The sequence below is a fragment of the Scyliorhinus canicula genome, chromosome 14 (assembly GCF_902713615.1).
Source record: "Scyliorhinus canicula chromosome 14, sScyCan1.1, whole genome shotgun sequence".
Taxonomy (NCBI): Eukaryota; Metazoa; Chordata; class Chondrichthyes; order Carcharhiniformes; family Scyliorhinidae; genus Scyliorhinus; species Scyliorhinus canicula.
Genome location: NC_052159.1, coordinates 88,522,527 through 88,549,502, shown reverse-complemented (window position 1 = coordinate 88,549,502; position 26,976 = coordinate 88,522,527). Strand labels below are relative to the sequence as shown.

The 26,976-nt window shown below is 46.3% G+C and overlaps 1 protein-coding gene across 1 annotated transcript in view; it reads right to left on the bottom strand.

Annotated features, from left to right (window-relative positions):
• Positions 1-26,976, bottom strand: part of naalad2 (N-acetylated alpha-linked acidic dipeptidase 2) — a 232,795-nt gene that overhangs the window by 183,850 nt on the left and 21,969 nt on the right. Inside the window, exons 3-4 of the mRNA XM_038818871.1 lie at positions 21,907-22,093; positions 2,999-3,100 (exon numbers count right to left, since the gene is read on the bottom strand). Of these exons, the coding sequence (XP_038674799.1) occupies positions 2,999-3,100; positions 21,907-22,093 (289 nt within the window). The remainder of the gene's footprint in view (positions 1-2,998; positions 3,101-21,906; positions 22,094-26,976) is intronic.

The window sequence follows — 26,976 nt, the reverse complement described above, 5'->3', positions numbered from 1 at the left end:
TCATTATCCACCTTGCTGGTTACGTCCTCAAGGAACTCAAGCACGGTTGTTCAGCGTGTCTTACCCTTCATAAAACCATACTGACAATGGTTGATTGAGCTTTGTCTTTCCAAATGTTCAGTCATCACTGCTTTAATGATTGTTTCCAGCAACTTCCCCACCACAGAGGTCAAGCTAACTAGTCTATAGTTTCCTGCTTTTGGTCTATCTCCCTTTTTGAATAGGGGCATCACATTAGTGTGTTTCCAATCCACCGGGACCCTTCCAGAATCCAGACCATTTTGAAATATTATAACCATTGCAGCCATCATCTCTGCTGCCACCTTAATACCCTAGGGTGCAGGCCATCAGGTCCCAGAGACTCATCTGCCTTTAATCCCAATAGTATGTCTCCCTGGTGATGGTTATTGCACCAAGTTCCTCTGCATTAACTGTACTTTTTGGAAACATTTTGTTATCTTCTATTGTGAAAACAGAGGCAAAATATTGATTCAGTACCTCTGCCATCCGTGTTCCCCATTATGACCTCACCAGTATCGCCGTCTAAAGGGCCAACATTTACTTTAGCTATTTGTTTCCTTTTTATGTACTTATAGAAGCTTTTGATATCAGTGTTTATGTTTTCTGCTAGTTTCTTTTTGTAGTTCATCTAAGTCCTTTTGATTTGATTTTTAGTAGCTTTTTGCTGAACGTTCTAAAGTTCTCCCAATCCTCCAGATTGCCACTAGGTTTTGCAGTCTGCTATGCCCTAGATTCGCCTTTATGTCTTCCTTGACTTTTAAGCCATGAAACATTTTTCTCCCTTTTACAATTCCTCTTCCTCTCAGGAATATACTTTAATTGGGAGGTATTTAATTTCTCCCTGAACATCCGCCATTGTTCTTCAACTGTTCTACCCTCAATTATTTGTGCGCAGTCTACTTGGGCCAACTTTTTCCTCAGGCGTGTATAATCACCTCTGCCCAACGCTCTAGTATGGCACTCTGTCTTCTCTCGCTCAATCGGAACTTGAAATTCTAGCATGCTGTGATCACTCCTTCCAAGGGGATCTTGAACGGCAAGACTATTTATCATTCCTTCTTTGTTACAGATTACTAAATCGCCTGCTCTCTGGTTGGCTCCACAACATGTTGCTCTAAGAAATAATCCCTCATACTCTATGAAATACCCATAATCCTTTACATTATTGTTAATCTGGAATCTATCAATTTCTATCTTAAACATACTCAATGACTGAGCTTCCACACCCCTCTGTGGTGAAAATTTCAAAGATTCATAAACCCTCTATGTGAAGACATTTTGCCTCATCTCAGTCCTTAGTGAATTGCCCTCTTCCCCACCCCCCCTTGAAATTGTGGCCCCCTGGTTCCAGGCGCCCCAGCCTAGGATACAACTTGTATACATCTAGTCTGTCTTTTCCTATTTTGTAGGTTTCAATAAGATCACCTCCCATTCTTTGAAACTCGAGAGAATACAGGCCCAGATTGCCTAATCTCTCTTCATAAAACAGTCCTTCATCCCCGGAACAAGTCTGGTGAAACTTGGTTGCACTCCTTCTATCGCAATAATATTCTTTCAGGTAAGACCAACTAGGGGCTTTTCACAGTAACTTCATACTTATGACAATAAAGATTATTATTATTATTAAAACTGCAAACAGTATTCCAAGTGCAGTCTAACCGAGTTTCAATACAATTGAAGCAAGGCTCCATTGCTCTTGTACTCAAAACCCACTTGTAACTAATGTTAACATTACATTAGCCTGCCTACTAGCTTGCTGCACCTGCATGCTAACCTTCAGTGACTTTTGGACAAGCACACCCAGGTCCCTTGGTTCATTTTTCACTTTTGAATTTCTTACAATTTAGGAAATACTCTGCAATTCTGTTCCTTCTACCAAAGTGGATTACCTCACATTTTCCACATAATATTCCATCCGTCATGTACTCGCACACTCAAACAAACTCAAATCCCCATCCTCCAAACGTAACCCTCGTAGCCCCAACCACTGCACTGACCCAAACAGACTCATCCACCCAGAGTGCCCATCCAAACTGTTGCCGAACCAACCTCCTCCCAACTTCCACACAACCAAGCCCAACCAACCTTAACCCAGTTGTACTCCTGGCTCAACCAGACTATCCATTCCAACCTGACCTGTCTGCTGTCTGTGACTGGACTACCCACATGCTGTCCCCACCTCCAACCGACCAGACTACCCCCTCAGACCTGGCCCAACTGCTACCTGACCTGACCCAGCTAACACAGAGCTGACTTCTACCCAATACAGAGACAGACACATTGGGAGCAATGAATACAGTGGACTAAGTTGGAGGAGGTGCAAGTGGGCCCTTGGACAGTAAGTGAGAGGAGGTAAAGGGGTAGGTGTTGGACCTTCTGCGTTTGAATGGGAAGGTGCCATGGGAAGGGGATGAAGGGTTGGGGGCGATAGAGGAGTGAACCAGGTTGTCACAGAGGGAGTGGTCCTTGCAGAATATTGACGTATTGCACAAACAAACAGGCACCTCCAAAACAAACTTGTTTATATTGAGATATGAAAAACTGACTTGTTAAATTGAGTTTAGAGCAGTTATTTTCATACTATTTCCAAAGAGTAGTGATATTATTACATTGTCAGGGATGAGGAGACAGTTTGAATCCTGTACATTAAGATGCTGTTTATCACATGTTCCATTCTTCTACTATTAGCTCTGTGGTTGAGTAAAGTGGCAATTCTTGGGGAAAGGATATCAGTAACAGAATTTTAACTTTTATGGGATACCTAAAAAATTTCCTACCTGACTAGTTTTTAAATCATTTGATTACAGCATAATGGAGGAAAAATTCATTTGCGCAAGCAGTGCTATGCAGATATATCATAATACCCCAGGGGAAACACGCACAGTGATCGTCACTGATATCCTTATAGATGTTAGCTAGAAGCTGCACTACAGAAATTAATTTCTCCCCTCATGTTTCCACGGTTAGATAAGCTTACCACTGGTATGCCTGCTGGAGAATAGGCATTGTAGGGTGGTACTAGGTCCTCTACATTTTCATATCCAGGAGGTAATGGTTCATAGAATGATGTATTGAAGATCTAAAACAAAAAGTAAACAATGTTGATTTTATATTTATAGATTAACTCACATTGCTTAGTTAGTTTCGGTCTGGCTCCGGTCACTCTCAGACCTGATGCTCATAACATTGCGTATCTGGCATATGATTATAGCACACCCCACCCCTTCAAAAATGCATCAGTTGCACCAATCTGGCCCAAACACGTCTCGCAGCACCCTGCCTCCCAACATCCATTTCTGGATTTAGCAGAGGTGCACTAGGTAATGGTAGCCAACTTGTTCTCAACCAGTGGGTTACCCCAAACAGCTGACTTCTGGGCAAGGACCCAACCAAAAGGAATATGCATATTGTCCAGTCAAAATATTGTAGCACACAAGTAGTAGAATTACTTTTTATAAGTTAGGAGCTAGAAAGTTTTTTTTAAATGGCAACACCTCAGGTGTTCTTGTGCAATGGACTATTGGGTTATGAATGATCTGTTGCCCTGGGCAGCATGGTGCCGAAGTGGTTAGCACTGCTGCCTCATAGTGCTGAGGACCCAGGTTCGATCACGGCCCCGCGTCACTGTCCGTGTGGAGTTTGCACATTTTCCCCGTTTCTGCGTGTATCTCACCCCATGCCAAAAAGATGTGCAGGGTAGGTGGTCTGGCTACGCGAAATTGCCCCTTAATTGGAAAACTTGAAAAATTAATGATCTATTGTGACTACATAATCACATGGAATGGTTATTCCCTATTGGAGGTTACCATTGAGTCTGCTTGCACTAGCCTATAAGGCAGTGGATTCCAGCTCACAACATATTAGGAAAAGAGAAATTAATTTCCTGCTCCTACCCACTTCTATTATCTTCAAAGCGGAAACAATTTTGTTTACAAAATCGTATCTGGACTCATAGCATTGCATTAATTATTTTAGTAGATTGCATTCCTTAAAGATAACAAGCCTCTATTCCTGCACTTTTTAAAATCGTATGTATAAATAATTTCTTTTTTTAAATGATTGTTAGGAAGACAAAGGTAGTTTGAATGAATTTATATTTGTATTGTTAAACATCAGAAAAAATTTATTTTTTAAGTAAGTTGCGTTAATGTTGCTGTACCTGGAAGGGTAAAACCTATAGTTAGATTCATGCTGGACAAAGGAATTAGTATGTCTGGGGATTGGTTTCAATTCCAATGGTGATTGTATTGTGCTTAGAGAGGGTTATGCATCAAAAATAAATAGTACTAGCAGGGGTTGTTTAGCAGCTAGAACATAGAACCTACAGTGCAGAAGAAGGCCATTTGGCCCATCGAGCCTGCACCGGCTCTTGGAAAGAGCACCCTAGTGAAGCCCACACCTCCACCCGATCCCCGTAACCCCACCTAACCTTTGTGGACACTAAGGGAAATTTATCATGGTCAATGCACATCTTTGGACTGTGGGAGGAAACCGGAGCACCCGGAGGAAACCCACGCAGACACGGGGAGAACGTGCAGACTCCGCACAGACAGTGACCTAAGCCGGGAATCGAACGTGGGACACTGGAGCTGTGAAGCAACTGTGCTGACCACTGTGCTACCGCGCTACCCCAGCTGGAGGCCCTTCGGTTCAAAAAGGCTTTTAAGTTTTAGCGGAATTTTTTGGCAGTTGGAGATAGTGAGAGAGAAGGCAGCTGTTAGAAGCAGTTGGTTTAGAAGGCTAGAGTGGTCACCTCTCTCTCAGCTTTTCTTGAAAAAAAAACCATACTATGGAATAATGGTTAAGAAACCAAGTGCAGAGATCTGAAGAGCTGCTAGTTAAGGAAACTAGAGACATGAATAGAAATTTCCAAGAAGCCTGAGACTAAAGGTACTAGAACAGACAACTGTTCAGTAAAGACAGACAGAGTTGAGAAGGCAGCTGAGATGCCAAAACATCTGAAGAGATTTTCAGGTTCATGAGATTTTAATGCAGTCTGTGGAACGGGAGTGGAAATAACTATGGAAATCAGTAGCTGGATCTCAGAGTTTGTGTAAAAGCAGTTAAGACAAAGAAAACCTAAAATGAGGTGGTGCAAAATCTTGGACTGGATTCACTGTTGAACAGAAGCTTGGCTCAAAACTAGTCATTTGTAAAACATGCACTGGGTTTCAGAATGTAAACCCCTGGACCCCCCCCAACAAAGCACTTGTTTGGAGTCGCCGAACAACCCCCTCCCCCCTACCCCAGCACCCCACTATACATCAGCAGTGTACCCCTGGTCCGATCCCCAGTGTGGGCAAAATGCCAGCTTAGCACCTTAGCACTGCCAGCCTGGCATTGCCCCTGCCAGTGCCATGTGGGCACCCTGGTGGCACTGCCAGGAAACCAGACTGGCAGTGCCCACATGGAACCAGCAGTGCCAAGGTGCCACCCTGGCAGACCACCCAGGGGCCGTCAATCGCCTGGGAAACCTCCAAATGCCGTTCCGCATGATCCCCATTTGTGGTGACCAGTGCTAAATGGCACCCGGCTGGGGTCTCCTCGGCGAGGCCAATAGATTCCGGGTGGCCCTTTGATCCAGCGGCAGCATAGTTATGCGAGAGTTTAAGCTCTTTTAGCTATTAGGGTTTGGGTCCCGCCCATTGTGGACAGGATCTAGATCGTAACATCTCACGAGATCTCTTTAGATTTTGCGAGGCAAAACGACCATCGGGAACTCTGGTAGAAGCCTCTCCCCATTCTCACTGAAAAAAGTATCTGTGTTTTCGACAGGAGCTTGGGTCATAACTTAGGTCTGAAAACCCAGTTACTCCCAACTGCCATTCAACATCAAAGAACCATGAGAGAGGACCCCCATCCAGGTATGCAACAATTCCACCTTAAAGGACAAATGTAAAACAAGTGCCATGTGGCACTTTCTTGTTATTCCATTAATTACCCAAGCTTGTGAGTCATCGATAAAATTTATCTTTTCTTGTGTAAACGTGGCTGTGTCTTTGAGGGAGTAAGTGTTACATTACATCTTTATTGTTATGTGAACAAACATTCATTTTTCTCCTGATTAAAACTTATTCGGGAGCCAGTTTATGTCTCATAGATCATAGAATTTACAGTGTAGAAGGAGGCCATTCGGCCCATCGAGTCTGCACCGGTTCTTGGAAAGAGCACCCTACCAAGTTGAACACCTCCACCCTATCCCAATAACCCAGCAACCCCACCCAACACTAAGGGCAATTTTGGACACTAAGGGCAATTTATCATGGCCAATCCATCTAACCTGCACATCTCTGGACTGTGTGAGGAAACCGGAGCACCCAGAGGAAACCCACACACACACGGGGAGGATGTGCAGACTCCGCACAGACATTGACCCAAGCCAGAATCGAACCTGGGACCCTGGAGCTGTGAAGCCATTGTGCCATCCACAATGCTACCGTGCTGCCCTGTCTCACATTTAGAATCACAATACGCAACGGGTATAAAACACTTGCTCCAAAATATACATCTTGCTGCAAACAACTGAGCGGTGAGGTAAAAAGGGAAAAGTTATCCCGCTCCCTGCTGATGCACAAGAGGGAGAGTGGACACCTCACGATGGAAGCACCCTCTCAGTAAGTTTCAAATCTTGCAACTTGCAGCTGCCAGACCGTCCTCATGGGCTTGCTGTTTTATTGGATGAACATAAACGATATACAGATATGTAAGACTATACTGAATCTGAGCCAAGAGCATTTTCAACTCCTCGTGATGTCTCTCGCACATCAAGTGGGCTGTTTCTCTAGTCCCACACGACTCCTTTCAACCTCAACACCCAAAGACTACTGGCTCAAATGGCTACCTGCTGCTTGTGCTGACAGTCTCACCACAATCCAAACTCTTGGAAACTGCCCCGATGTAGGACCATGCTGGCAAATTCCAGGTATACCTGCCTCTGGTTATTCCTTCAGGGCCATTTAAAAATTCGACCACGTGCATTTACCCACAAACTTAATCTGCAATTGCTTCTTTTCATTTCATTTTTTTTTTTTACATCCCCAGGATCCACACTGCCTTCTCTATTTAAAACCAACATATTTTACTTGGGAATCAGAGAAGGATTTATTGTAAATTAGAAGTAAATTATTGCTGCTGTAGTTTCATAGGCACAGGAATGCTGGAGCCGGACTTCAGGTTGCGGCAATGAAGGAGTACGTCGCACATTTGGTGGCTCCCGCTCGGGTCGGACCTTTGGACCTTTTCCCCGATTTTTTGTCGGATTTGACTTGGAGAATTGATGGTGGACATAATTGTGAAGAGATATCCTACATCAGTGCATGGAGAGGCGGACCAGGAGTGCTCGCAAAGGAAGAAGTAGGTGCACAGAGAAGGCCTGGGCTGAGGCTGCAGCGGGGGAAAGCTTGGCGGTCGACCGGGGTCGTGGCTCGAAGACCCAGCGGTCGATGGAGTAGCTGATGCAGTTCATACAGGAGGGCTTCGCCAAGCAGAAACAGGAAGGCTTGGACCCGATTAAGGAATCAATTGCGTGGCTGGAACTCAGACTGGATGCTCAAGATCGGGCAATCCAGAAAGTGGAGAAGGCACTGACTGAGCAGGAGGAACACCAAACAGCAATAGAGTTGGAGGTGGGGATGCTGAGAGACCAGCAGAAAAGGCTCCAAGAGAAGGTGGAAGAGCTAGAGAATAGGTCCTGCCGGCAGAACTTGAGAATCATTGGTCTCCCGGAGGGGTCCGAAAGAGCGGACAGAGGGGCATATATAGCGGGCATGTTCGAGAAGTTAATGGGGGATGGGATGTTCATCCGATGGAGGTGGGCAGGGCTCACAGAGTGCTTGTGGGGAAGCGGCGTGTAGGGGATCCCCCGAGGGCGATGGTGGTGAGATTCCACAGGTACCTGGACAAGGAGTGTATTTTACGGTGGGCCAGGCAGACATGGAGCTGTAAGTGGGAGAACAGCATCCTACGTATATACCAAGATCTGAGCGCGGACATGGCCAGGAGAAATTAGGGTCCAACCAAATAAAGTCAACCCTTTTCAAGAAGAAGGTGAAGTTAGGACTGCTGTATCCGGCCTACCTTTGGGTCACTCATGAGGTGAAACGTTTTTACTTTGAGTCGCCCGAGGAAGCGATGGACTTCGCCAGAAGGAAAGGGCTGGCAGTGGGCTGAGGTGTTTGAACTTTGCTGTAGTGCACGGGGGGGAGGGGTGGTTTGGTTGGGGGGCTGAAGTCTTCCATGTTGGGCGTCACCCCTGGGGGAGGGGGGGGAAGGGCTTTTTATCTGTGAGGCCTTCAATCTATCTTTAAATAGTGTGGATACCCATAACAGGTGCATCTACAGCTGTTGCCCGAGTGTCCTACCGAACACTTCCATGACAGATCCCAGCTCCTGGTTCTATGCTGAAGGTCGCTTTAAATCCCTTTAACTGAGAGAAGTCTCTAACTTCACAAGTGAAGGCTATTGCTAATGAGGAATTGTCCTTGTTAGTTGTGAGAGCATTTCAAGCTCTCAAGTGCTGCTGCAGGTTGTGTTTGCTGTTCGCTCCTGCTGGTAGCTACAAATACCTGAAGGCCGTGTTTTTGTTTGTTGCCGCCTCGTTTGTTTCTGTAGCCTGGAGTAAGGAAAGGGAGTATGAAAGCTGCCAGCGCACTATTCTGGCGTGTTCTGCATTGATGTGAGTTTCCAGTGCAACTTTTCACTGTTGAGAGTCTACTGTTGGGATCAGCGGGAGAGGGAGAGAGCGGCTGAAAAGCCCAAATAAGGAATTTGATGAAGTGTTGAAGAAATGCTTTTGCAGATTGCTGGTGACTTTATTGTACTGTTGACTGTTTCTTTGATTTTCTTTGGATCAATGAACAAATAGAACTGTTGGAGTTTTGTCTTTGTACCGATATTCTGTAGCGAACAGGTGCTTGTGTATGGCACAGTGCTTTTTCCTTGTTGGTTAATGCTTAGTGTGATATATGGACTGTTAAGTAGCTTGTTTTCAAATTTTTGTATAAAGGTATTGTTGGCTGTTTAATAGACAAAATATTCTCCAAAAAAAAACGTTTTTGTGTTTGGACTTTATCTGTAATGCCTTCTGTATTGATTCTGGGCCTGCCACATGTTCATGTGAGTTAAAGTTTGCATTTGTACTGATGGGGGTTGGAGGTGTGAATTTTAGGTGTGGGTTTTTAATTTTTTTTGTGTTTCTTTCGGTCAATTAGGCTGGGATTGTTTTTATTGCATCCGCGTGTCCGAGCTGGTGGGGGGGGGGGGGGGGGGGGGGGGGGGGGGGGGGGGGGCAATAGGTGGGAAAATATCTGGCACCATGGGCGGGGGCGACCAAGGCTAGCTGGGCGGGCTGGCTCACGGAAGCGCAATGGGGGGTGAGCAGATGTTATGCTTGTTGAAGGGGGCGGTTTGCATAGTGCTGTTATTGGAGGTGGGGGAGGGGGGGAAACTATTTTGCTGATGTGGGAGGGACTTTTGCTGGGGGACAAGAGGGAGGTCGGGGACGGAGGCTTCCTGGGGGCGGGCATATGGATGCGTGGGGCGCGAGCTGGAGACTGGCCCAAGAACGGTGATGGCTGATTGGCGGGGGGGGGGATGGCGAGAACCCCCCCCCCCCCCAAACCAGGCTGATCACATGGAACGTTAGTGGGCTAAATGGGCCGCTTAAGAGGGCACGCGTTTTCACACATTTGAGGGAATTGGAGGCGGACGTGGCAATGTTAGAGACGCACCTTAGGGTAACCGATCAGATTAGATTAAGGAAGGGAAGGGTTGGACAGGTTTTTCACTCAGGGCTGGACTCTAAGACGAGAGGGGTCGCGATCCTGATTAATAAGCGAGTGTCATTCAAGGCGGGAAGAATAGTTGCGGATGTGGGAGGCTGTTACATCATGGTTAGTGGGAAGCTGGAAGGGCTGCCGGTGGTGCTTGTGAACGCGTATGCGCCAAATTGGCATGATGTGGAGTTCATAAGGAGGATGTTGGGGAAGATCCCGGACCTGTATTTGCATAAGTTGGTCATGGGGGGGGGGGGGACTTCAGCACAGTCATTGACCCAAGGCTACACCGGTCGAGCTCAAGGACTGGCAGGGGTTTATGGAGCAGATGGGGGCAGGTGGACCCATGGAGATTTGAGCGGCTGAGAATGAGGAGTTCTCCTTTTACTCACACGTGCATAATGTGTACTCCTGGATCAATTTTTTATCTTGAACAGGGCTTTAATGACAGGGTTAGTGGACACTGAGTACTCAGCAATCACGGTCTCGGATAATGCCCCACACTGGGTGGACCTACAGGTGAGCAAGGAGGGTGGTCAATGCCCGCATTGGAAATTGGTTGTCGGACTGTTAGTGGATGAGGAGCTGTGCGGGCAGGTGAAGAAATATATCCAGAACTATCTGGAAGTTAATGATACAGGGGAAGTCTCGGCTGCAATGATCTGGGAGGCGCTGAAGGCGGTGGTTAGAGGGGAGCTAATCTCGATATGGGCCCACAGAGCAGAAACAGGCTGACTGATAAGGGAAATACTTCAGGTGCACAGGAAATATGCGGAGACCCCAGAGGTAGGGCTTTTAAGGGAACGACGGAGGCTATAGGCTGAGTTTGGCTTGTTAACAACAGGGAAAGCGGTGGAGCAGCTGAGGAAGGCGAGGGGGGGGGCGACATATGAATATGGAGAGAAGGCCAGCAGAATGCTTGCGCAGCAGCTCAGAAAGAGGGAGGAAGCCAGGGGGATTGGGAAAGTAAGGGACAGGGATGGGAACCTGGTCGGAGATTCAGCAGGGGTTAATAAGGCATTTAAGGAGCTTTATAGCAGGCAGGTTGAATCAGAACCCCCAGCTGGGCCGGAGGGGATGAGGCAATTCTTAGGAGGGCTGAGGTTCCCGAAGGTGGACGAAGAGTTGGTAGAAGGGCTGGAGGCCCCGATCGGGATGGAAGAAATAGCAGAAGGACCTGCAAGCGGTTAAAGCCCCGAGACCGGACAGGTACCCAGTGGCGTTTTATAAGAAGTTCTCTGGGATACTGGGGTCGCTGCTGATGACGTTTAATGAGGCAAGGGAGAGAGGGGAGCTTCCCCCGACGATGTCACAGGCCACGATATCACTGATCTTGAAGCGGGATAAGGACCCGGAGCTATGTGGGTCCTATAGACTGATTTCCTTATTAAATGTAGACGCCAAACTGTTGGCCAAAGTCTTGTTCTCTAGGATCGAAGACTGCGTTCCAGAGGTGATTGGGGAGGACCAGACGGGATTCGTTACGGGCAGGCAGTTGGCAGCCAACGTTAGAAGGCTGCTGAATGTGATCATGATACCCCCAGAGGGTAGGGACGTAGAGGGGGTGGTCACAGTGAACGCAGAGAAGGCATTTGATCGGGTGGAATGGACCTATCTGTGGGAGGTGCTGGGGCGGTTTGGGTTTGGACGGGGCTTCATTGACTGGGTTAGACTGCTGTATCAGGCGCCCGTGGCGAGTGAACGGACAAACAGGTTGATATTGGGCTATTTTAGGCTGCACCGGAGGACGAGGCAGGGATGCTCCGTCTTCCCACTGCTGTTTGCGCTGGCCATAGAACCGCTGGCAATTGTGCTGAGAGCCTCAAAGGGCTGGAAGGGGCTGGTTGGGGGAGGGGTGGAGCACAGAGTCTCGCTATACGCAGACGACATGCTCTTATATGTTTCAGACCCACTAGAACGGATGGAAGAAATTATGAGGATTCTGGAGGAATTTGGTCAGTGTTTGGGTTATAAATTGAACATGGGGAAAAGTAAGATGTCCAGGCAAGGGGGCAGGAGAGGCGATTGGGGGAGCTGACGTTTAGAGTGGTAGGGGGAAGCTTTCGGTACCTAGGAATCCAAGTGGCACGGGAATGGGAACGGTGACATAAATTAAATTTGACCCGGCTAGTAGACCAAATGAAGGAAGATTTCCGAAGATGAGACATGCTCCCGCTATCACTAGCTGTGAGGGTACCAACAATGAAAAAATGATGGTCCTCCTGAAATTCCTGTTTGTGTTGCAGTGTCTCACCATCTTTATTTCATGGACCTTCTTCAAACGACAAGGTGATCCCTGGCTTTGTATGGGCAGGTAAGACCCCGCGAGTAAAAAAGGGGATGCTGGAGCGCAGCCGGGGGGGGGGGATCGATGTGGGAGCAAGTAGAGGCAGCATCATGCAAGGGCACAAGTTTGGGGACATTGGGGCCTCTGCCGTTTCCCGCCGGCACAGTACTCCACCAGCCCCGTGGTGGTGGCAGCCCTGAGAGTCTGGGGGCAATGGAGGAAACATGTGGGAACCGAGGGAGCATCGGTTTGGTTTCCAATCTGCAATAACCATCGGTTTGCCCCGGGGAGGCTAGATCGAGGCCAAGAGCAAGGATCGAGAGCATGTTTATGTTTATAGAGGGGAGCTTCCCCAGCCTGCGGGAGTTGGAGGAGAAATTTGAACTGGCGGGTGGAAATGAGTTTAGGTACCTACAGGTGCGGGACCTCCTACCAGGCAGGTCTCAAACTTCCCGCTCCTATCAGCAAGGGGGATACAGGACAGGGTAATTTCCAGAATGTGGGTGGGAGAAGGGAGGGTTTCTGACATTTACAAGGAACTCATGGGGTCAGAGGAAACGCAGACTGAGGAGCTGAAACACAAATGGGAAGAGGAGTTAGGAGGAGAGATAGAGGATGGTCTCTTGGCGGATGCGTTGAGGAGAGTCCACAACGTGTCCACAACATGTGCCAGGCTCAGCCTGATACAGTTTAAGGTCGTTCGCCGGGCTCACATGACAGTGGTCCGGATGAGCAGGTTCTTTGGGGTAGGAGACAGGTGCGCAAGGTGTGCGCGAGGACCAGCGAACCATGTTCATATGTTCAGGGCATGTCCGAAGCTTAGGTGATTCTGGCAGGGGTTTGTGGAGGTCATGTCCAAGGTGTTAAAAACAAGGGTGGTTCCGAATCCAGAAGTGGCGATTTACAGAGTGTTGGAAGATCCAGGAATCCAGGAGGAGAAAGAGGCAGAGGTTCTGGTCTTTGCCTCCCTTATAGCCCGGAGACAGATATTATTAGCTTGGAAGGACTCAAAGCCCCCGAAGTCAGAGACCTGGCTATCTGACACGGCTAGCTTTCTCTCTCTGGAGAAAATCAAGTTCGCCTTGAGAAGGTCAATGTCAGGGTTCGTCCAGAGGTGGCAGCTGTTCATCGACTTCTTTGGGGGGAAAAAAAGGCGGGGGGGGGGGGGGGGGGGGGGTTGGGGTTTAGTTTAGTTTAGATTAGAATGTTAGAAAAGGTTGGACCTGTGAGGGAGAAATCCGGCCTTTGCACTATGTTTATATTTGTATGTCCACTGTTTCTTCTGTTACTGTTATAAAACCATAAATACCTTAATAAAATGTTTTAAAAAAGGAATGCTGGAGGCACACTTCAAACCTGAAGGCAGCACTTGATGAATTAATAATTTCTACTGCTTTACAGCTTGGATCAGAAAATGCCAAATAATTTTCCTTTGATCTACACTGCCTCTTATGTAAATAGTGCCTTCTAATGCCTACCTGATCTGCTGTTCCTGCCATTCATATTCAAAGAATATTGTGTCTGCTGCTACAGCACAATAAATAGCTGCAAGTAAGACGGACTCTGATATTTCAGTAAAGCTTGTAGGATTTGTGAGAAAGTTTTATAATGTACAAAATTGCTCTTGACTGTTGGTTAACATGAGTAAGACACTTCTTAAAATCTACCTCCTTGACAAAGCTTTCAACCATCTGCCCTAATTACTCTGCCAATGGCTTGGTCTCAAACGTTGTTTTGTGAAGTGACTTGGGAAGTTTTACTACGTTAAGCGTACTTTTTAAAAACACAATTTGTTGCATACATAATTCTTAGTATTTCCTCACATTGGTGCCAACTTAAGAAGATAAGAAATAGCAGCAGGAGTAAGCCATTTAGTCTTTCAGGCCATCTTTAACATTCAATATAATAGCTGATCATCCACCTCAATTCCACCTTCCATTTCTGTTGAATCCGCCTAAGCAGCACACATTGACCAGGCAGGTAGAAACCAAGAATATTTATTTATGACATTACACTCTCCACTCCCCGAAGGGTCTCCCTATCCGACCTGCTCCCCGGTCGGGATTTTTATACTGGGGGTCTGATCCCCAGTTCAGGGGAAACCCCACCCCCTCGTTAATAGGGGAGCTCATATTCAGAGGAAGTCACCTGAAATCTAATTGTCCTGATCGTGAGGATTTCCCCCTGGTAGTTATTGCGTTATTCCCCCTCTCAAATCCCTCCTCATCCTCATCCTGCTGCCCAATATGATTTGCAAGCCGTAGATGAGGTGACCTCGGGACTCATGCTGTCCTCCCCACATCGCCACACTTTCACTCTGATCCTTCCATCCTGATTTTATGCTTTCAAGTAGGCAAGGACTCTGCTTGACCAGTCACAGCATACCCAGGAGGAAGAGAAAGAGACTGCATCTCCACACCCATGATGAGAAAGCACAATCACCTGATGTCATACTGGCAACAACCAGTTCAGACAATGGCACTGTGTGGTTAGTATAGAGTCAGGATCATCATGTGATGAGTCACCAGGCACAAGCGAGTTGCAACCAGGACGAGGAGATTTGACATTTTGTGATAACGCACCAGTGGCTAAGGTTGCAGATGAGTTCTGCTACCTCAGATGGGTTCAAGGTAGGTGAGGTCCCAGGGCTCTGACAACTTTCATCCCAGAATTCTGAAGATTTTCTTGATATATTTGCTACCTTCCAATCTCAAAAGAACCATTCTAAAATCTAGGGACTTCTGGACAGTCAAAATCAATGCATCTACTACCTTGGGCAACCACCTGTTAGAAAGGCTCAGAACTTGCAGCATGAGCTCAGATAATTCTAAAAGCCTTCTAATCTCAAGTTTACTTTTTTTTTTTAAAATTGAGTCTCTGCCTTTCATCTAGACCCAATGTCCAAAGTTCACCACCTTTGGGACCATAATTGCACTAGATTTCGGATTTTCCCAGATTATGGATTACCCAAAATTAGAATGGAGGCGATCACATGCTTTCTGTTATCACTTAACTTTATCTAAAGGAATGCAATACTGAGACCTAATCTGGAATTCAGAAAGCAGCACTACCGGATGTCCCTTGCTGCTCAGTAAAATCTCACGCCTGCTCCTATAATCTGTTCAATGGGATTTCATAGAATCACAGAATGTATAGTGCAGAAGGAGGCCATTCGGTCCATCGAGTCTGCACCGGCCATGGAAAGAGCACCCCACCTAAATTCACATTTACAACCTAAACCTGTAACCCAGTAACCCCACTTAACCCCTTTGGACTCCAAGGGCAATTTAGCATGGTCAATCCACCTAACCTGCACATCTTTGGACTGTGGGAGGAAACTGTAGCACCCGGAGGAAACCCACGCAGACATGGGGAGAGCGATCAGAGTCCGCACAGACAGTGACCCAAGCCAGGAATCGAACCTGGGACCCTGGAGCTGTGAAGCAACTGTGCTAACCACTGTGCTACCGTGCTGCCCATTTATTTTAATGAAAATAAATACAGGTAGGTCCCAGTTTTCTTGGGAGCAATTAATTAACCAAGTTCTGTTCACAGGGGGGTTATTACAAACATTACCGAATAAGACTGCTAATACTTTATTATGCTGGAAATTGAACATATGAACATAAGAACTAGGAGCAGGAGTAGGCCATCTGGCCCCTCGAGCCTGCTCCGCCATTCAATGAGATCATGGCTGATCTTTTGTGGACTCAGCTCCACTTTCCAGCCCGAACACCATAACCCTTAATCCCTTTATTCTTCAAAAAACTATCTATCTTTACCTTAAAAACATGTAATAAAGGAGCCTCAACTGCTTCACTGGGCAAGGAATTCCATAGATTCACAACCCTTTGGGTGAAGAAGTTCCTCCTAAACTCAGTCCTAAATCTACTTCCCCTTATTTTGAGGCTATGTCCCCTAGTTCTGCTTTCACCCGCCAGTGGAAACAACCTGCCCTCATCTATCCTATCTATTCCCTTCATAATTTTAAATGTTTCTATAAGATCCCCCCTCATCCTTCTAAATTCCAACGAGTACAGTCCCAGTCTACTCAACCTCTCCTCATAATCCAACCCCTTCAGATCTGGGATTAACCTAGTGAATCTCCTCTGCACACCCTCCAGTGCCAGTATGTCCTTTCTCAAGTAAGGAGACCAAAACTAAACACAATACTCCAGGTGTGAACACCTTATACAATTGCAACATAACCTCCCTAGTCTTAAACTCCATCCCTCTAGCAATGAAGGACAACATTCCATTTGCCTTCTTAATCACCTGTTGCACCTGTAAACCAACTTTCTGTGACTCATGCACTAGCACACCCAGGTCACTCTGCACAGCGGTATGCTTTAATATTTTATCGTTTAAATAATAATCCCGTTTGCTCTTATTCCTATCAAAATGGATAACCTCACATTTGTCAACATTGTATTCCATCTGCCAGACCCTAGCCCATTCACTTAACCTATCCAAATCCCTCTGCAGACTTCCAGTATCCTCTGCACTTTTCGCTTTACCACTCATCTTAGTGTCATCTGCAAACTTGGACACATTGCCCTTGGTCCCTAACTCCAAATCATCTATGTAAATTGTGAACAATTGTGGGCCCAACACGGATCCCTGAGGGACACCACTAGCTACTGATTGCCAACCAGAGAAACACCCATTAATCCCCACTCTTTGCTTTCTATTAATTTACCAATCCTCTATCCATGCTATTACTTTACCCTTAATGCCATGCATCTTTAACTTATGCAGCAACCTTTTGTGTGGCACCTTGTCAAAGGCTTTCTGGAAATCCAGATATACCACATCCATTGGCTCCCCGTTATCTACTGCACTGGTAATATCCTCAAAAAATTCCACTAAATTAGTTAGGCACGACCTGCCCTTTGTGAACCCATGCTGCGTCTGCCCAATGGGACAATTTCTATCCAGATGCCTCGCTATTTCTTCCTTGATGATAGATTCCAGCATCTTCCCTACTACCGAGGTTAAGCTCACTGGCCTATAATTTCCTGCTCTCTGCCTACCTCCTTTTTTAAACAGTGTTGTCACGTTCGCTAATTTCTAATCCACCGGGACCACCCCAGAGTCTAGTGAATTTTGGTAAATCATCATTAGTGCATCTGCAATTTCCCTAGCCATTTCTTTTAGCACTCTGGGATGCATTCCATCAGGGCCAGGAGACTTCCTCCTTAGTGATAACAAACCTCTCAAGGTCCTCACCTGCCATAGCCTCATTTCTATCAGTCGCTGGCATTTTATTTGTGTCTTCCACTGTGAAGACCGACCCAAAAAACCTGTTCAGTTCCTCAGCCATTTCCTCATCTCCCATTATTAAAACTCCCTTCTCATCCCCTAAAGGACCAATATTTACCTTAGCCACTCTTTTCTGTCTTATATATTTGTAAAAACTTTTGCTGTCTGTTTTTATATTCTGAGCAAGTTTACTCTCATACTCTATCTTACTCTTCTTTATAGCTTTTTTAGTAGCTTTCTGTTGCCCCCTAAAGATTTCCCAGTCCTCTAGTCTCCCACCAATCTTTGCCACTTTATATGCTTTTTCCTTCAATGTGATACTCTCCCTTATTTCCTTAGATATCCACGGTCGATTTTCCCTCTTTCTACCGCCCTTCCTTTTTGTTGGTATAAACCTTTGCTGAGCACTGTGAAAAATCGCTTGGAAGTTTCTCCACTGTTCCTCAACTGTTACACCATAAAGTCTTTGCTCCCAGTCTACCTTAGCTAGTTCTTCTCTCATCCCATTGTAATCTCCTTTGTTTAAACACAAAACACGAGTATTTGATTTTACTTTCTCACCCTCCATCTGTATTTTAAATTCCACCATATTGTGATCGCTCCTTCCGAGAGGATCCCTAACTATGAGATCATGAATCAATCCTGTCTCATTACACAGGACAAGATCTAGGACCGCTTGTTCTCTCGTAGGTTCCATTACATACTGTTCTAGGAAACTATCGCGGATACATTCTATAAACTCCTCCTCAAGGTTGCCTTGACCGACCTGGTTAAACCAATTGACATGTAAATTAAAATCCCCCGTGATAACTGCTGTACAATTTCTACATGCATCAGTTATTTCTTTGTTTATTGCCTGCCCCACCATAACGTTACTATTTGGTGGCCGATAGACTACTCCTATCAGTGACTTTTTCGCCTTACTATTCCTGATTTCCACCCAAATGGATTCAACCTTATCCTCCATAGCACCGATGTCATCCCTTACTATTGCCCGGATGTCATCCTTAAATAACAGAGCAACACCACCTCCCTTACCATCCACTCTGTCCTTCCGAATAGTTTGATACCCTCGGATATTTAACTCCCAGTCGTGACCATCCTTTAACCATGTTTCAGTAATGGCCACTAAATCATAGTCATTTATGATGATTTGTGCCACCAACTCATTTACTTTATTCTGAATACTACGAGCATTCAGGTAAAGTACACTTATGTTGGTTTTTTTACCTCTGTTTTGAATCGTAAGGGAACCCATCTAATTTATATCTATTATTTAAATTGGATGCAATCTCTTATTGAAGATTCAATGCACGTGGAGTTTGAATTTAAAAAAGGGTGCTTTATTTCCACTGTAACTACCCTAGTGGAAGTAACCTTTATTAATCCTAATGGTGGCAACTTGAGTTGTAGCACACACCAAGCACTTTCAAATAGTGTGTACCAGACACAATTGCATGAAAACATGGAAAACTACAAGCAGATCCACAATAATATACAAACATTACGGATGCCGAAACCTGAAACAACAGAAAATGCTGGAAAAACTCATTAGGTCTGGCAGCAGGGCAGGGAAGGTAGTGAGGGTGGGGAGGACACTACTACAGAGGCAGAGGCAGCAGGTGGGGTTGGTGTCGCCAAACCTGCTTCATTGTTATTGGGCGGTGAATGTGGACAAGGTGCAGCGGTGGTGGGAAGAAGGGGTAGAGTGGGTTAGGGTGGAGGAGGAATATTGTAAGGGGTCTAGTTTGTGAGCTATGTTGACAGCAGCGTTGCCAATGGCTCCGAGTAGGTATTCAAGGAGCATCCACAGTGAAGATATGGGGCTGGTCAAGGTGAGAGATCTGTATTTGGAGGAAGGGTTTGCCAGTTTGGAGGAGCTAAGGGAGAGGGTAAAGTTGCCGAGGGGGAGTGAGTTCAGGTATCTGCAGGCTATCTGCAGGCTAGGGACTTTGTGTGAAAGGTCTGGATGGGGTTCCCTAGGTTGCCGGGATACACCCTGCTGGAGCGACTGCTGCTTCCGGATGTGGAAGGAGAGGGAAGAATTAGGGATATATACAAGTGGCTGGGGAGCAGAGAGGAGAGCGGGTGGTGAAGATCAAGGAGAAATGGGAAGGGGAGTTGGGAGGGGAGATCAATTGGGAAGTATGGAGTGAGGCACTGCGAAGGGTAAACAGGGCCTCCTCTTGTGCAAGGATGAGCCTGATACAGTTTAAGGTGGTGCACAGGGTGCATATGATTCGGGCGAGAATGAGTGAGTTCTTTCAGGGGGTAGATCATAGATCATAGAATTTACAGTGCCGAAGGAGGCCATTCGGCCCATCGAGTCTGCACCGGCTCTTGGAAAGAGCACCCTACCCAAGGTCAACACCTCCAACCTATCCCAATAACCCAGTAACCCCACCCAACACTAAGGGCAATTTTGGGCACTAAGGGCAATTTATCATGGCTAATCCACCTAACCTGCAGATCTTTGGACTGTGGGAGGAAACCGGAGCACCCGGAGGAAACCCACGCACACACGGGGAGGATGTGCAGACTCCGCACAGACAGTGACCCAAGCCGGAATCGAACCTGGGACCCTGGAGCTGTGAAGCCATTGTGCTATCCACAATGCTACTGTGCTGCCCTCAGACAATGTTGGAGAAAGGTGAAATAGCTGAGAGGAAATGTTTCTAGGTCTCTGCACCAGTATCAGGCTCAGGATGTTGTGAAACTTCTGCAGCAGTCAGTTGATTCTGTGTACATGACAGAACGAGTCACTAACGTAACACAGGAAGCAAGCGGTCACAAAGATTGAACAGGCTCCATCCAGCACACAAGTAGAGACGAGAGATGTTGGGATTGTTTTTTAAAGAACAGAGTAGGTTTTGGGGAGATTTAATAGATCAAAATTATGAGGGGTTTTGAGAGAGTAAATTGGTGGAAACTAGTTCCACTAGTCAGAGGTAGCAGATGCACATGAGTGTGAGAGGTGTGGGCGGGGCCAGCGAATCACGCACATGTTTTGGGGTTGTGAAAAATTGGGAAGATTCTGGGCGGGGGTGTTCGCGGTCTTAGCCAGGGTAGTGGAGGAGGTGGTGGGCCTAGACCCTTTGTTCGCGATATTTGGGTTTTCAGAGAAGCCGAAGCTCATGGAGAGGAGGAAGGCTGATGTCTTGGCCTTCGCCTCTCTGATTGCACGGCGACAAGTTTTGCTGGCATGGCAGCCGGTATCGCCACTGGGGGTAGCGGCTTGGCTGGGTGACCTGTACGACTTCCTGTGATTAGAGAAGATAAAGTATGAGTTAAGGGGCTCTTCAGGGGAGTTTGAGGAAAGGTGGGGCATGTTTGTGACTGTGTTTGAGGTGCTGTTCGTCACGGGGGAGGGTGGGTGAAAAAGGGGAAAATATGTACAGACTGTCAAGTTGATTGTTGGGAAGTATGTTTGCCGGCGAGTTTACTCGCTGTAACCTGTTTTGATACATGTTTGTAATGAAATACATTTTAAACAAAGGTCTGGCAGCATCTGTGGAGAGCGAAAACAGTTATTTAAAAAATTTAGAATACCCAATTATTTTTTTTCTAATTAAGGGACAATTTAGTGTGGCCAATCCATCTAACCTGCACATGTTTGGGTTGTTGGCTGAAACCCACGCAGGCACGGGGAGAATGTGGAATCTCCACACGGACAGTGACCCAGGGTTGGGATTCGAGCCCGGGTCCTCAACGCCGTAGTCCCAGTGCTAACCACTGTGGCACCATGCTGCCCTGAAAACAGAGTTAACCTTTTGAGTCTGTATGACTCTTCTTCAGAGCTGAAGAGAGAGAGGGAAACGTGTTGGATTAAATACTGTATACGAGGGGGTGGAACAACAAGAACAATGGGTAGGTCACGAGACAGAGGAAATGTTAATGGCAAAAGGTGCTACTAGTTGCATAAAGGCAAGATATCAGATTGCATTAATGGGAGAATAAAGTAAGTGCTCAGTGAAAGCAAAACGTAATGGTCTGGTGGGAGAGGGGGGCGATTTGCTTTGGGGAAGAAAATGTATAGGTTTGAGGCTGATTTGCATGTGCTTAGACATTAAATTCAAATTTTGCAGAAAATTCAAATCACACCAAGGAAACATTTCACAAAAGATGTGAACAAATAGGAAATGTTAACGTTTTTTTGAATAAAAACAGCAATTTATTCCTAAAATAGATTGCTGATATATTTGATGATCCATTTTGAACAAAACTAAATAGGTAGATGAACAAGCACTGCTCTTAGCAACCAAGGTTATTGAAACAATGAGGAGCAAGGACATAGAAAGGCTTATGGATGATTGCAAGGATTTTGAAGTGAATGAAAGAGGGGTGTACAGTGCCAAAGAAGCCGCTGAAATTAGTGGCACTGACTCAATGGAAGTTTGAATGTAATTGTGAATGTAGAACTTGGACATTAACAAGAAAATCTTGGAAATAATTGAATTATACAATGGAATTTTTAAAAAAGAATTGTGTATAACTTCCAGATTAACAAAAGTGCAGATGGACTGAAATAAAAATTAAAATGAAATGCAAGATTTTTCACTTTACCGAATATCCATTTTCATCAATGATAGATATGTAATTAGGATTGCTTTTGTTTGGATAAGACAACAGGACATCATAGTGAACCAATTCAACTGAATCGAGTCCCCAGCTCTTCCATTGCTTTTGAATCTGTTGGGCTAACTGGAGATTTTGTTCGGTCCCAGCTAAGTGAGGAAACAGTGTCCAATTCCTGAGTGAAATAAAATTAAGACTCATAAGTAATTGAAAGAGGAGGTGAGAAAAGGAAAAAGCAATTAAATATAGGGAATGGTTTAGCATTTGCAAAAAATAAAACAAATTGACTAAAGTTTCTCTCAAATCTAGCTCCACATAGAATGTCTTGTACAGGCTAACATCTCAAATGACTTGTACAGGGGGCAGCACGGTGGCCTAGTGGTTAGCACAACCGCCTCACGGCGCTGAGGTCCCAGGTTCGATCCCGGCTCTGGGTCACTGTCCGTGTGGAGTTTGCACATTCTCCCCGTGTCTGCGTGGGTTTCACCCCCACAACCCAAAAATGTGCAGAGTAGGTGGATTGGCCACGCTAAATTGCCCCTTAATTGGGAAAAATAATTGGGTAATCTAAATAAAAAAATAAAAAAATGTCTTGTACAGCGTAACATCTCAAATGAGCACATTGCTCCAGTTGAAAGGATTGGTGTTAGTCCACTGCTATTAATGATCTGACATTATATTAAACAAGGATGTAATGAACAAGTTAACTTCTTCCTTGTACTGTCATCCTCTGTGTGGTTTACTGAAGCATTCATTTCAGGGAGGATGAAGGACACTGCAATCAATTTTGAGTTGTATACTTATTACGTTTCAGTTATTATATAATAAACATCTGATATTAAAAAGCCAACTCGTAAAGGTTGATTTAGACAACCAGGTCTAAAGTGTACTTGTTCCTATTAGTTGAAAGTAAGTAGGAACATCCACAATTAAACGTTAAGCTTATTGAAAAGTAACACAGTAATATTGGCATTTGTGCTTGAATTTACCAGAAAATCTTATTATTGAAATGCATGACATGGAGATTCTGATCGATTCAGTTGGTTTCTTCGTCACAATTCTCCTGATATTAGCCTAACTGACACAAAAGGTCATGGGATTTTAAGCACAAATTGCATGTATAGCAATGTGAGTTATTGATCTTTCGTACTCGTTTAAAAATACATATTCGGAGCAGGTGCCTGCCACAAAACTGTCCACATCCTCCAAAACAATATAATCACGAATGGAAGTTTCCATTAATTGTGCTTGTTGGCACACCTTCAAGGCAGCTCCAGAAAGATAACATCCTTTTCAGCAGGGAGGCCGATTGCTCCAAGGGGAGGTATCTAAACAAATTGGTCCCAGGATATTGACATTTTTCCGACAGCTCCTGATAGCTGGCAAACCTACCTGACACGAACAGGTCCCCAACCCTCTCTAAACCCTCCCCCCAACTCGACCTAAATGTCAAGTCTAAGCCCGCTGGCACAAAGAGATGATTACTGCAGATAGGGGCCAATAATGTCATGGAGCTAAATTTAAAATACTGTCTGAACTGTTCCAGATTCTCAGGGTGGACACCATTACCAGATTCGTGAAGCCATGTTTACAGCAAGCGTGAAGCTCCCACGCAGCTGGGTTGTTGCATCCGGTTTCATCAGCAGCACTCCTGGCGCAGCCCGTTCCATAAACCTTGCAAATCATACTTCCCCCAGATCTTGTAAGCGTTGCAGTTCTGCATCCACTTTTGGAAATAGTGCAGATGGGACAGGCCATTCCCGGAAGTATCGGGGCTGAGCAGCAGGATCGACACAGATGTGGGCTCTAGCACCCTTTAGGCTGCCCAGATCATCTCGAAAAAACTCTAGACAATTATTCAGCATATCATTCAGATTTCCAATCGCATTCGGAAGATCTGCTGCCAATCAAATCTTAAGATTCTTAGCCAGTCTCTTCCTTGTAAATTTGAACCCGGACCATATACCATCATCACCACCAAGGGCCTGCTGTACATACTTCACCAGTGTCATGGTGGTCCCCAAGATTTTTAATGGTTCCCCCCTTTATGTGGCCAATCTTGCCTTGCTATCCATCAAAATTAGCGGCCTGATTCCCATACAATGGCATTGAAATGCGCAGGCGTCTCTCATGGAGACCATACCCCAGTGTCCATCTCCATTGCCACTGAATGGCCATTGACCCGTAGGGCGATGCGAATTGTGCAACGGTTGGAGCCGAAACTCAGTTTCATAACATCAAGCTGGTATTCCAGAACAAGAACAGGCATCATAGAGCTCCTTTTCTGGGTCGTCCATGTGTAAGGGGCTGGTTTAGCACAGTGAGCTAAACAGCTGGCTCGTAAAGCAGAACGAGGCCAGCAGTGCACGTCCCCGAACAGGCGCCGGAACGTGGCGACTAGGGGCTTTTCACAGTAATTTTATTTGAAGCCTACCTGTGGCAATAAGCGATTTTCAATTTTTCATTTCAAGTGACCCCGGTCGCTGCCGCGGGACAGCGTCGCCTGTCCTGATTCTCCCAAGTCCTTTGACCACAAAGTTAGCTATGTGGCCAGCACACACCATTAACCTTGGGTGAAAGATCCCTCCAGGCAGTGGCAGCGCCCGAGGTATGTGATCCGCCCCAAACTCACCTTGTGAGCTGCTCTTTCGTAAGAAATCTGCCCATACCAGCGCTATCCCATGACCTAGGAGACATCTGAAAAGGACAGCCCAAACTATGCAGTCCACAATCAACAGTTCCCTGCAGTACCTGTATACTCTTCCCCGCATTTTCTCATGAGAAAGCACAATGACTATCTTAAATCCAGCATAGTTTCCACTAATAGCTTCCGTTGAGTGGCCAAATTATTGATACTGCACATGAGTCTATCCAGTAACATTTCTGAGAGGGATGGCTCAAACTCGCAATTAACAAGTTAAACCCTCAAACGAGTTACAAAGTGCGTAACTGGCTCACAAGGGGAGCGTGTCGCAGTGTTTGCAAAACCACCGAAGGCTTTGGATCGCAGTGATCCAAAACTATTGCCACAAGCTCATCGAACAACCTAGAATCGGGTGCAGCCAGAAATGTCAAACTTTTTATGCTGCCAAAGGTCCAGGCCCCGCAAGAGGTCAGAACGTGAACTTTATTTGTTGGTCTTCCCCCAATACAGCATTTGTTTGAAAGTAGTACCGGATGTGCTCTGCATACTGATTCCAATCTTCCAGCCCCACATCAAAGACATCCAATTTATTGAACAATGGCCTTTCAAATGACACAACGTACCATGCTCAAAACAAATCTCCAGCGGTTAGGCGAATCGACAGGCAAATGTGGGGCTTCCTTAAATCCTCATCAGCAACATAATAATTCAAAAGGAATCTGTCATTAACTAAGATGTATTTATTATATTTACAAGTTCATGCTTAACATAGCATCTCACTCCCAGTACAGACCTCGCTGGGAGGATAAGGCTCACCACATAACAAGCCCCAAATATTTGGCCTGCACCCCCCCCCCCCCCCCCCCCATCCCCCGCCGCAAAGCGGTTAGCGTCCACCCCCTACCTGGGAGCTCTAACTTCCACGAGTCCCAAGCGGCAGGATTAATAATGGTTTCTCCCGCGGTCCGTGTAGGGACCGTCACTTATGTTTCATTCTAGCCTGCTGCTCCTCTCAACATGGAAGGCCTCTGATTGGCCCCCCATCTTAGAGAATATGTCTGTCATCCTTAATTGGACAGAGAACCTGTAAAACTGTGTTGCCAGCCCAAGAGGTCAAATACTGATCATGAATATATTCATATTAAAAAAAAATTTTTTTAAATAATTTTTATTGAAAATTTTTTACAAAATATATAACAACAAACAGTAACAAACAACAATAAAACAACATAATAAGCATAACACCCCTAAGACCGTAGCAACGCATATATCGAGCCCCCCCCCCCCCCCCAAACCCAGTAGACAACAAGAGAACTTGAAAATAAATTAAATTAAATTAAATAAACATAGTCAACACCACCTCCCCCCTTTTTCCCCCCCTCCCCCCCCCGGGTTGCTGCTGCTGCTGACCTAGTTCCCTATCGCTGAGCCAGAAAGTCGAGGAAAGACTGCCGCCACCTAAAGAACCCTTGTACTGAACCTCTCAGGGCGAATTTGATCTCCTCCAGCTTAATAAAACCTGCCATGTCATTGATCCAGGTCTCCACGCTTGGGGGTCTCGCATCGTTCCACTGTAGCAAGATCCTCAGCCGGGCTACTAGGGACGCAAAGGCCAAAACACCGGCCTCTCTCGCCTCCTGCACTCCCGGCTCCACCGCAACCCCAAAGATCGCGCGTCCCCAGCCTGGCTTGACCCTGGATCCTACCACCCTCGACACCGTCCTCGCCACCCCCTTCCAGAACTCCTCCAGTGCCGGGCAAGCCCAGAACATATGGGCATGGTTCGCTGGACTCCCTGAACACCTGACACACCTGTCTTCGCCCACAAAGAACCTACTCATCCTAGTCGCGGACATATGGGCCCGGTGCAGCACCTTGAATTGGATGAGGGTAAGCCGCGCACATGAGGAGGAAGAGTTAACCCTCTCCAGGGCATCCGCCCATGTCCCATCCTCGATCTGCTCTCCCAGCTCCCCCTCCCACTTAGCCTTTAGCTCCTCTACTGACGCCTCCTCCACCTCCTGCATTACCTTGTAGATATCAGATACCTTCCCATCCCCGACCCAGACCCCCGAAAGCACCCTGTCCCTCACCCCCCTCGTGGGCAGCAAAGGGAATCCCTCCACCTGCCGCCGAGCAAACGCCTTTACCTGCAGGTACCTGAACATGTTCCCTGAGGGGAGCTCAAATTTCTCCTCCAACTCTCCCAGGCTCGCAAACCTCCCGTCAATGAACAGGTCCCTCAGCTTTCTGATGCCCGCTCTGTGCCACCCCAGGAACCCCCATCGATGTTCCCCGGGACGAACCGATGTTTCCACCTTAGCGGAGCCTCCATCGAGCCCCCCACTTCCCCCCTATGTCGCCTCCACTGCCCCCAAATCTTGAGGGTAGCCGCCACCACCGGACCCGTGGTA